Source organism: Chaetodon trifascialis, chromosome 12, assembly GCF_039877785.1.
Source record: "Chaetodon trifascialis isolate fChaTrf1 chromosome 12, fChaTrf1.hap1, whole genome shotgun sequence".
NCBI lineage: Eukaryota > Metazoa > Chordata > Actinopteri > Chaetodontiformes > Chaetodontidae > Chaetodon > Chaetodon trifascialis.
This window is the reverse complement of record NC_092067.1, coordinates 1755001-1767463: the sequence shown is the minus strand read 5'-3', so window position 1 is coordinate 1767463 and position 12463 is coordinate 1755001. Positions and strand designations below refer to the sequence as shown.

The 12463-nt window shown below is 39.1% G+C and overlaps 1 protein-coding gene across 2 annotated transcripts in view; it reads left to right on the top strand.

The window, feature by feature from the left end:
* dnajc10 (DnaJ (Hsp40) homolog, subfamily C, member 10) overlaps positions 1-12463 on the top strand; it is an 88917-nt gene continuing 76454 nt past the window's right edge. Inside the window, exons 1-8 of one of the 2 annotated variants that reach the window (XM_070975888.1) lie at positions 1-192; positions 2094-2354; positions 2501-2666; positions 6168-6218; positions 6782-6864; positions 7777-7908; positions 8712-8805; positions 11914-11991. In XM_070975888.1, coding sequence (XP_070831989.1) covers positions 2145-2354; positions 2501-2666; positions 6168-6218; positions 6782-6864; positions 7777-7908; positions 8712-8805; positions 11914-11991 — 814 coding nt within the window. In that variant the 5' untranslated portion in view covers positions 1-192; positions 2094-2144. Of the gene's footprint in view, positions 193-2090; positions 2355-2500; positions 2667-6167; positions 6219-6781; positions 6865-7776; positions 7909-8711; positions 8806-11913; positions 11992-12463 lie in introns of those variants that run through there. The other variant, XM_070975889.1, reaches the window with a different exon arrangement.

Genomic DNA, 12463 nt, shown 5'->3' with positions numbered 1-12463 from the left:
GATGTGTCTCTTGCCCGTCGAATAATGTTCCCCTTTTGTTAGTTTTGCATTCCCTATAGTGCCACCTACCGACTGGTTAGGGTCAGACATAATGTTGGGTGCAGGTTAGGGGATGCAGATCGAAGAGGAAACAGACTTCGACAAAACACCGTGGGTTGCATGCTGTTGCCAAGAGGTTGAGACGTGTTTAAGGTAACGAAGCTACTGTAAAACTTTGGTAAACGTTAGTTCAATGTTAGCTTTAAGTTCAACAACACACTGTGGACGTTAGCCTAATGTAGTGGTGAAGCTCACCAGCTAATTCGCTGGCAAGTTGTTGCTTACTGTGGACACACAGCTAGCTAGTTAGCTTAGTTCAATTTAGCAAATTTTTCTGCTCGACCAGGAAAGACAAAACCTGACAATCAAATCAAAATGTTACCCTGTGGACACCAGGCAGTATAAATAATCAGCGGTGAACACTTTGACGATTGTGTTAGTGTGTTTTCTGTATTCAATGAGCAGTGTTTTTAACGTTAGTTGTTGTCGCAAAAATATGTGGATAACTTAAGTTACAGTATTACGGGTATTCTACTGCTGATTATCTACAGTATACCCATACTTAATATACCAACTTACACAGACCTTTTCTCAGAATGTGCTGGAATTCCTGTTTTGCTACAATGGAATTTCTGAGTGCTCAAATTGGCATTAATTGGTTTATGTTCGTACGTAAGAAGTTTTTTAGAAGTCCCCAATGAATAGGATGTTTTATTTTTTTCACGGTATATCATGGTATTACCAAAATAAAAGGGATACTCCACTCCAAATAGGACTTCAGCGCTTTTCACTCTATTAACAATGTAAGGCAACACATCTTAAGGAAGAAAAAATAATGAAAAATACACATGTTTATTGTCTCCAAATAGGAATGAAAATGATGTATAGGCTTACATGTGCTTTGGAAGGAGTGACCTGCCCGATAATGTTAATTAGTAAAGTTATGTCATTCCTTCTCACAGTTAGATGGTAGGATTAGGCATCTCAACAGCATTTATTTGGCAGAAAACCCAAAGTGTATTACATGAGAACAACAGTCAGAGTACCTGGGGGCATGTCTATCAAGTGTATTGACATACAGCAGCAACGGACACACATACTGACTCAGCACACAGCAGAGGGGGCTTTTCTATAAAACCAGCTGAGCTTGTGTTGCAGTATGAAGTGTGGAAATGTTAGATCTGGCTGTGTGAGACAACACAAAAACCAAAGTGAAAAAACAGTAAGCCACATCCAAGATACTTCTCTGGTTATTTAATGGGCTTCACATGAGATTCAGCATTTACACAGTTTCTCTTGACTGCTCCACAATATTAAATACACCAACATTGCTCCAGGGTGTGGGTCTACAATAGATGCTGCTGGCCAATGACAAATTGTAGATCATAGATTAGCTTGCCATTGTTAACAAGCCAAAAAGTCTGTAATTCATAATTCACCCGTTCTACAAAATTGGATTATTCTCCAACTCCATCCTCTCTGTGGACCCACCATCAAACCGCCAAGCATTGCAGGCTAGCTGTTCCCTGCAGCCCACAGCAGCGTACTGACCGGACAATGGAGGGTAACTCTGGTTTTGTCAGAGAGTCACTAAACTTGTCAGTTAGACATGAAAGGTGTCACTTTGACTTATTTTCATTGGCCAACTCTTTTAGTGAGTCTCAAAATGGGTATTTTTCTTGGCGTCCTGGGTTCCTGAAGAGCAGTTTTTGTTGAGATGAAGACTTATTCATTGGTAGGTGAACTGTGAGTTCTGTATTGAGCATTGACAGACAGGACACTCAAATGCACAAATAACAAAGCAGAACATAGAGCAACTAGTACAATTATGACAAGGGTTGTGACTTGCTATGCTGGCTATCCAATAATAATTCCATTTATTATCTTTGTTTGTGCATCATGCTATTTAAACATTTCTTGAAAATGTTAATAGCTGCAATGTTGGTCGGACATATCTAATTTACCTTCCTCATCACATAGCAGTAAACTGGGTACCATTGACCCACTGATCTGCATAGTAAGGAAGGAATAATGTTTGTGTCTGTGTGTTCCAGCTGCTGGTCCTCTAGTAGTTGCTGGTTATTGTGGTTGTGGGAGGACTGGTGATGGGGCACAGGATAGTCCTTGGGGTTCAGTGGCTGCGTCCCATCCAGCTTTTGCTGCCACTGGTGCTCCTCATCATCCTGCTGGTGGCGGCTTGGGCAGAAAGCCAAGAGTACTACAGTCTGCTGGGAGTCAGCAGGGAGGCCACCACAAGAGAGATACGACAGGCCTTCAAGAAGCTGGCGCTCATCATGCACCCCGACAAAAACCCCGTGAGTTACTCTGAGAAACCACTAGCCAAAAACACAGACAGAACCATTGGTTTAACGAGGAATACTTATATATAAACCATAAGCATCTAACATCCAGATTCATGTCAGTTTAAATCAAACCTTAATGAAAAAGTGTTGTGTTTTAGGGTGACCCTTCAGCCCATGAGAAGTTTCTGCAAGTAAATCGAGCCTATGAGGTTCTGAAGGATGAAGATCTTAGGAAAAAATATGATAAATATGGAGAAAAAGGACTGGATGAGGAGCAGCAGGGAGGACGGTATGAGAGCTGGAGCTACTACCGATATGACTTTGGTAAATCTCTATTGTAACCATGCACACCTTTCATATGTAATTATTGTGAGCAACTAGGGCTGGGCGATATGGCCAAAAACTGTATCATGATTAGGGATGTCCCGATCACGTTTTTTTGCCCCCGAGTCCGAGTCATTTGATTTTGAATATCTGCCGATATCGAGTCCCAATCCGATACTTCTATAAAATCCGTGAAGCGTCCGACGCGAATGAATGGACTTTGCTTTCATTTTTGATAATGGACACCTCGAAGGGCATTATCCCGCTTATACCATGGTCACTTATGAAAGAAATAAATATTAAATCAATTATTAATATGTTAATGTTGTTTTTTCTGTTAAAATCGTAAGTTTTTCACAAGAAGTGGCTGAGTGGACTATTTAATATCTCTCGTTGTGATGCATTGCCAAGGTAACCGGCTCTGGCCACAGAACCTGCAGCTTGGTCGGCCGCAGCTGTCTCAAGTCAAAACAGAATACAGAAATAAAATAAAAATTTCTTCACGTTAGGAATAGTGCAACATTAAGTAAGGGATAATGCCTGACGAGGTGTCAGCCGCAGCTGTTATATTAGGCCTAATCAGTGGAGGGAAGTGAGATGATTGCTTAACGTTATGTTACGTGATACAAAGTATCATTTCAGAGGGCAAGTGCACCTCTTACCACTTGTGTGTGTCCTCTACTGTCTTGCCGTTGTGATAACCTGTGAAACAACGTATGTTAACGTATGTTCTGAGTTTCTGTTGCCACGGTTACCAACTAGCGTTTGAGCCAGCGCAATAATTTAGAACAATCAGGCTATTTGACCGGAACTTTTTTATAGGTGTCCACAACACTTTTTAACGGACACCCTGCAGCCAATCAGAATCGAGTATTCACCAGACCATATAAAGATAAAGGTATAAAGACTTAATAGTTGAGTATTAAAACAAATAGCTGCTTAACTTAAAATAGGCATCAGAATATCAAATGCAAACAAATGAGCAAATAAAAGTGACTGTTATCAAGTAGCCTAAGGCCAGTATTGTGCTTTTTGAAACTGCACTCCTAACTCGTATTCTCAGTGCAGTGTATTGAGGTGTTAAAAGCAGCTTTGTACTTCCCACCTCTCGAGATCCTGAGCTTCAAAACAAACTGCTGTGTGCTGCTGTGTTCCGCGCATGCGCTGTTCAGTGTCGTCTGTCACAGACACAGACCCGGCATGTAAACGTTGGTAGTTAATAAATACTATTTTATTCTCATTTATTTTTAATCACTAGCCCATATATTGTAAATGTGATTAAAAATAACAATAAATATACATAGGTATATATATTATTTATCTGATACCTGATCGGGACATAACGTCCGATCCGATCGAGTCTGCAGTCACCCGCGGTCACCCTGCATTAAGATTGATTTATTAGGTTTGTCGTTATTTAGTTATATGACTAAAACAGGTTTTGCTGCTGATCTCCTCCTTAGTAGTGACAAGCCTAGCTTGCATGCTGGTCCTTCCGCCTGCATTAGATAGACTGACAACTTGCAGTTAAATTTTCAGTACGTTGTACTCACCTTTTTCTTGGACGGGAGTTCCAGTTGCCGAAGTGTGTCCGAGTCTGATATCGCAAAGACTGCTACCATAATCCTCCAGTTTGGCCTTGTGCATCGTTAACGTTAGCGTTAGCTGCTTGTCCTGCTGAAGCGACTTGGAAGTTCGCGGGTCTGAAAAGCTGTCTCATCTCACTTTCCACCGTGCTGTGAGTAAAGTTTGGTGCAGATGAACCTGTCACCTGTCGCCCAAGCGACGAGGATATGGACGCGATCGTTTCTGGGGATGATAAAATATTTCTTAAAACCCCAGTGGCTTGTTGCCCTGCTCGAGACTCTTCTCCACTTTCCATGCTGACTGTGACCTAAACGTGACCCGCCCGCTTGAGCTTCTCAGCCAATCACCGCGCAATAAATGATGGACTTCCTTTTCCACTATACTCTCTCACACATACATGTATTCTTCTCACACATACATGTATTCTTCTCTCACATGCATATATTTTATTTGTACATATACATATATGCCTATTTATTTAGGAGAATGTATGTTCGTGCAAGAGTGACAATATATGTATGTGAAAGGAGAATGTATGTGTGTGCAAGAGTGAAAATAGGAGTGTGTGAAAGGAGAATGTATGTGTGTGAAAGAAGAATGTAAATGTGTGAATGGAGAATGTATGTGTGCAAGAGTGACAATATATGTATGTGAAAGGAGAATGCATGTGTGCGTGAGCGTGAAAATAGGAGTGTGTGAAAGGAGAATGTATGTGTGTGAAAGGAGAATGTATGTGGGTGAAAGGAGAATGTATGTGTGTGAGAGGAGAATGTATGTGAGTATGAGAGAAAATATGTGTATGTGAGTGGACCAGAATGAATTATGGCTTGTACGGCCCCTCATAAATATGTGCAGTGTGTTGTAAACATAGCAGAAACTGAGGTAGACTTGACATCTGTAACATACATACAAACAAACAAACATGATAGACAGTACAGTAAGATTGATTGAACTATAAAACCAGCCTAGACATATGAATAACTTTAGTCACTCTTTTTACTCTAAACATACATGAACTATTCAGTATTCACTATTAATTTTTATTGCAAGTGTGTTAAAAAAAAAAAGCATGTGTAAGAGATTTTCATAATCTGGCTTCTCCACAGTGCTCAGTGGAAGCATGTCTTTAGCTATATGATATGCCACTGCCTCCGTTATGTCTTTGTGCCTTTTAAATGATTTGTCATAAGGCAATGAAGCAGAGCACCTCTGCATGGTGGTCTGCTGCTTGTGCGGTGGTGCTGCGGTTGAAGATGTTGTTGGACGTTGGCGAATACGGCTGCGCTCCAAAGGGTGAGTGTGGTTAAGGTGGTTAAATAAGTTTGTGGTATTGGTGGGGACGACATTGGTCTGACTACGGTCCGACTTATAAAATCCCAAAAAAAATGCCATACTGGCGAGCTGACTTTCCCTGTTTTATCGACAATTTCTTCGCTCGCTGCTGTGCTCACTTTCTATTTCTCATCTCACTCCTTGCGGAGCATCAAACATGAGACGAGATCGCGCAACCGAACTTGATATTGTCACATGATTGCCGTGTTAGCGTGTCTCTCTCATTGATCAGCGATTACTCCCTACATTGCTCGGTTACCTGAGAGCAAGTGCCTTTGTTCATGCAACCAGCCTTGCTTCGCAACTTCTGGTTTCTTCCGACAAAGAAAAAAAATTATCAAATGTTTTATCGAACGCATTTTTTATTGATCTTGATTACGTGTCTATCACGAGACATATCATTATCGTTTTATCGCCCAGTCCTATGAGCAACACATTTGTTGTTGTGTTGTGTTTTTTAGGGAAGTTTATGTTTAGACCATAGTAGGATTTAGAATGGTTGAAAACCATAAACAGATTTATCTGTTTATCAGTCTAATAGTCCAACAGTTATGTGATATTTAAATCTGTCCTTCTGACTAGGTATCTACGATGATGATTTGGAGATTATCACATTGGACAGTGGAGACTTTGGTAAGAGTGGTTATTCTCCAAATTTATTTATTTATTTTTTAAAAAACTAATAATCTGGATGTTGTAGTTGTTAAATTTGGTAGTAAAGATCTCGCCCTCCATAAAAAAAAATCATGGGGTCTAATTCATGGTAGCAGTATCTTTGGCTTTTTTCTTAACTCGATGATACGGTTGTTCCCTGTCTACTGGGAATGAAAGATGACAGCTGTTAATTCAGTGGCCACTTCAGTGGTGTAGATCAGTGATTCTCAACTGGGTTGATCAGTGATTCTCACCAAGTGGTTTGCGGTCCCATTTTCAGTGGGTCTAAATAGACAGATTGATGTACCTGAAGTTTAACTGACTTGGTGTTACGCTGTGATGATTAAGGGTTCCCTTAATATTTTGAGCAGTGTATTTAACTGTTCATACTGTATTTCTTTTCATTTTTGCTGCAATTTTTTTTCTTTTACATCTGAATTCATCAACAAGTGTGTGTGTGTGTGTGTGTGTGTGTGTGTGTGTGTGTGTGTGTGTGTGTGTGTGTGTGTGTGTGTGTGCGTGTGTGTGTGTGTGTGTTTCAGAGGCAGCAGTGAACTCTGGAGAAATCTGGTTCATCAACTTCTATTTCCCACGATGTTCACACTGTCACCAGCTGGCTCCAACGGTTATGTAACACTAAAATACACAATAAACACGCACATACACATTAATAACAAACCAGACACTGAACTCAACACTGAACATACAGTACACTTTGTGTGCAAGTATTTGCTACTCACGATAGCCTTTTATGATTTTAAATGCTCACTTAAGCTCTTTTTTTTCTTCAATTCCAACTTTTTAGCCTATTTTTTGTTTTTAAATGTGGTTCTTTATTCTTCAATTTAATTTTCTCCAAAAATTTTATCTGAGCATTTTTGTGTATTTAGTAAGTTTTACATTTTCTAATTACTGAGACAGACTAGTGTTAACCAAGTCATACAACATCCATCTGTCTTTCTTAATTTCTCTCCAAGGCTTGGGGAAAAAACAGTTCACTTAAAAATTGTGCTTCTTTTTTTAATCATTCCTGAATTACCATTAATGCACTGAAATTAGCATTGTGACTGAGATAATGTTATCTAAACAAATGATCCGTTTTACTTCATATGCTTAACAAAATAGCTTGTGCTCATACTTACAGACATGTATTTTCTCTGCAGGAACAGCAAAATGTAGCACTTCAAATAATATATATTTTGTATTCATTCTATTGTACATTCAGTCTTTTGTACATTTTATTTATCACTTCTGTATGCAATATAGCATTGGTGCTGCTGAAATAAGACTCAGAAAAACTGATTGATGTGATGTGCATTGCTTTTGGAAATTGATGATATGCAGTCTATGATTAAACTTTTTCCCATGATCTATTAAAAAAGCAGAACAAAAATTGAAAAAAAAAAAAAAAAAAATCATATTTTCGAATCGCAATACATATCATATCGCCACACAAGTATTGTTACAGTATCGAATTGGGAGATAAGCATATTGTTCCAGCCACTGTCTCTCTAAATGTCTCTTGTCTGTCTCTTAGTGGAGGGAGTTTGCCAAGGAGATGGATGGAGTCATCAGGATTGGAGCAGTAAACTGTGGAGACAACAACCATCTCTGCAGGAGGAAAGGCATCAACAGCTACCCAAGTTTGTTTATATACAGAGAAGGGCAGGTCTGTTTGCTGTGTATTGATTGTTTCCTTATTGATCACCTAACTAACTAATATGAGTGGAGTGTGGGTTATTATGATAAAGAAAGCTTGCATTGGATAAAACGCAAGTGTACCTTTTTAGTCAGGTTCATGACTTTTAAAATGCAGCTGGAACATATTCTGGATTTTAACCCACTTTTCAGCAATCATCATAACCTGCAAGCCCATTCAATGACAGCTCACCAGCATGCTTTTGGTGTAGGATTAAATTCAATTTTGTGCAAGAATACGTTTCAGTACTTTTATTTCATTGAAGGTTAAGTTTAACTCTGTGACTATATAATTTCAGTAATTGAGTCAGCAGTTCAATAATTGATAATTGTCTTTTTGCCGATAAATAAACAAACTTCCCCTCCAGGGCATGTAAAGTCATTTAATTTGTATGAGCCAAAGACAATACTGGAGAATCTTGTAACAAAATCAGCTGATTTAAATTTTTATTTAAGTAAGAATATCTAGAACATGCCCTTCATGTCTCATGCATGTTACTCACCTGTTACTGTTGTGCAAATGAAAGTTAAAATGTGAGTGTTAAGACACGAAAGAGACAAGGTTAAACTGCTACATTGACAGCGAACCCAAGAGCAAGATAGACTTTATCATATTTGAGATCTGACTGAAGTGTTTTTGTAGTGAACATTGCCTGCTTTTCTTCATTTGTCCATGATTTACATGATTTATATCACCTTGCTGTCTGAGTAAACCTGGCTAACCTGAACCAATGTTGTTTAGTTATCATTAACATTTTCTTTGTCTTTCTGTAGAAACCAGAAAAGTTTAATGGGGAGCGTTTTAAAGACAACCTGGTTCACTTCTCCATGCAGTTCATCACAACAACTGTAACTGAGCTCTGGCAAGGTAGACCATTTTGAATTCTTCATTTACACTAAAGATCTTGCTTTGTTTTTAGAGAAAATAAAATCCCTGTTTCATTTGGATGGTGTTGTACGTCCTATGTCTCGTCATCTCAGGCAAGCTTTTCATACCATTAATCACAAAGTTCTGTTTGCCAAGCTATCCAAATTTATCTCTAATGATGCAGTTAAATGATCAGGCCTTACTTACTGGTCTCAAATCATTTTCCATAAGTAATCATCAATCTTTGCATTGCATTTGCGTACTGGTGTTTCCCAAGGATCTTTTCTCTTTTCTTGGTCTCAGTCCCTCTCTCAGTCTAGACATCAACGACCTTCCATCCTCTTTGTCCTGAAGCTGAGGCTGAAAGAGTGCTGCCAGTAACAAAAAAAACTGTCTAAAACAATCATTACTCTCCAAGGAAGGTTGAATCTAGGGCAACTGAACTTCGTTGTAGAAACTTGAAAACATATTGCGTCTCATCCAAGGGGCTTCTTCAGTTCTAACTGTACTGTATATGTACATTTGTACAGATTATTAAAAATAAAAGTAAATGGCACAAAAATCCTACTGCCATAAAAATGTACTATTGTTAATGTTCTTATGAGAAAACTAAACTAAAACTAATGCCGTGTTGTATTGCACCAAAGAAATACTAGTGTGCTTGAGAAATACTAGGACTATGTACAGTCATGGAAAGAATTATTAGACCACCCTTGTTTTCTTCAATTTCTTGTTCATTTTAATGCATGATACCACTAAAGGTATATTACCTGAATGAACACACCAAAAAATGCAGCTGATTCCATAATACTTTAAGTCCTATTTGACACGCTTAAACTTAATTGTATTCCCAGGGTATATAAGAGGCCATTTCATGTCATAAGCAGTACTGCACATGCAAAGGCCTAGAGTGGTTTCCTCCTTACATTCAAGCCATAGCACAATTCAGAAGTTGTCAGCTTTCACATAATGCTTAAAACAAAAGAATTATGTGAAGCCACAAAGGGAGCCATCTTGGCACTGCTGGAAATTGGCGTGAGAGACAGGTAGCCAAAAAACTGAAGATCTCCAAGACCAAGAAAAAGCAAGCCGAACGTGGTACTACCAGATTGCTAGCTGGTCGAGACAGGAAACATCTTTCTACCCCACGAGAGGACCGTGCACTTATCCGTTCCTGTGTCAGGAATCGTCGTCAGACCTCCAGGGACCTTTAAAATGAGTGGGCACTGTCGAGAAATGTGACTTGTTCAGCAAGGACAGTTCGAAACAGACTTCTTGAAGCTGGTCTAAAGTCACACAGGGCACGGAAGAAGCCCTTCATCAACGAAAGGCAGAGTAAGGCCCGGTTACTCTTTACTAGGGATCACGAGGATTGGACTGTTGATGACTGGGCTAAGGTTCTCTTCAGTGATGAATCCAATTTTGAGTTTATGCCCACTCCAGCCAACTTACTAGTTAGGAGGAAGCCTGGAGAAGCCTACAAACCAGACCGTCTTGCCCTTACAGTAAAAGATGGCGGTGGATCGGTGATGATGTGTGGTTGTTTCAGTATGGGTGGAACAGGGCAAATGCAATTGTGTGAAGGGCAAATGAACCAGGTCACATACAGGGCTACCCTTGAAAACAGTGTTCTTCCATCAGCTGATAAATTCTTTCCTGCCTCAAATGACTGGATTTTCCAACAAGACAATGCCCCTTGCAACACAGCAAGGTCCCTAAAAGCCTGGCTGGAGAACCAGAACATTCGAACCATGCCTTGGCCTGCTCAATTACCAGATCTAAATGTAATTGAAAACCTGTGGAACATCATCAAACTCAAAATGGAGAACCACAAGCCCAAAAATGCAAAAGAGTGTTTTGCAACAGGAATGGGCTGCTGTGACAGAACAATGTCAGAAGCTGGTGGAGAGCATGCCAAGACGCATGGCTGCAGTCATCAAAAACAATGGTTATGCAATCAAGTACTAACTCCTGTGTGTATCATGTGACTAACAGACAGAAAAGAAAACATGGAATACCTAAAATCAGTTTTTGGCAATACAATGCCATAGCTATTGATGTAAGAGCTTAAGTGATTTTGGTTATTATCAAGAAAACCATGGAAAATGGCTAGATATCAGCTGTTAAATTAAACTCTTATGAGCTATTTTTGTTGTTATTATTATATTTGTCCAAACAAATGTACCCTTAGTTGTACCAGGCATTAAAATGAACAAGAAATTGAAGAAAACAAGGGTGGTCTAATAATTTTTTCCATGACTGTGTATGCAACGAGCTGCAGTGTCATCCCTTTGGGTATGCATCCATTAAAAGTGTTTTGCCACCAGACTCCATTCATGGAACAGTAATTTTATCATCATAAAATCCACTTCATTCAAACGCACTGGAAATAAAGTAAAACTCAACAAAACTTTCTCAGTTCGTCTTTCAATGTTCCAAAAATCACCACCATTTCTGGTTTGGTTGAAAAAAACTTGTAATTCACTCAGTCGTCATCAGACATTAGGCAAGCAGCAAGGGAGAACAGAGCCGGAATATTTTCACATCTAACTCAGGAATTATTTTTACTGGATGTTATGACTTGAAAGAGTTGAATATGTTGGATTGACCACAGATTTTCCCTGTAAAAAACAAAACAAAAAAACAAAACAGTGATTCCTGGACAACAGAAACTCAGATTATGTGGCTTCTCTCCATCATGCTGTGCATCTGCTGCCTTGGTGTTGCCCCCCCCCCCAATTAAATATTATTTTTTTCAATCAAATGTATGGATTTTTACAATTGGAACATATATTTGTATTTAGAATATTTGTTGACAACCCTAACACACACACTGCTGCTCTGCTTATTTGCAATTTTGTGCTAAAATATGTTTTTAACAATTGTGTCTTGCTTTCCAGTGGTTAATCTGAATGCCCTGTTTTGTTTTTGCTTTGATGTATTTTAGGAAGTCTTTTAACACCTTGGCTAATGATGTATCACTCACATCTCTGATTTGTTCAGAGATTCAGAATAAAGGAAATGAAGCGGCAACTCAAACTTGATTATCAGGCTACTTTCTGTTGTTTTGTGTGGTCTGACCTGTGGGTATGCGTGTGTTTTTGCTAGGTAATGTATTCAATGAGATAGAGAGTGCATTCTCATCAGGTCTTGGATGGCTGATCACCTTCTGCTCTGATACTGGAGGTAATACACATGCATATACGTCTTTTCTTCATGCCAGAAAGTGTGCCACATTCGGATTATCACTTGAAACATTCAGCCATGTGTTTCTCTGCATGTCACACATGCATATATACAGGTGTGTGATGTGGCATAAATCTATAAAAAAAATGCTATGTCAATCACACCTTTGTCTGTGTGTTTGCTGTGCAGCCTATGCACATACACACAAGATTATGAGAAGAGGCAGACAACAAATCATTCGGCATAACAACACACACGCACACACAGATAAAATTCTGGTCGGCATTAATGGCACTCCAGGATTTTCAGTACATGTATAATTTCTCCTGAAACAAATGTTTTAGGAGATATTATATCATGTTTGACACAGAACAGAGAAGGATAAAACGATAACTTAATGAAAAGCAATAGGAAGAAAACGTATTGTAACTTCATAAAGAGAAAGACTGCCTTGTCGTATTGCCACCCTTTT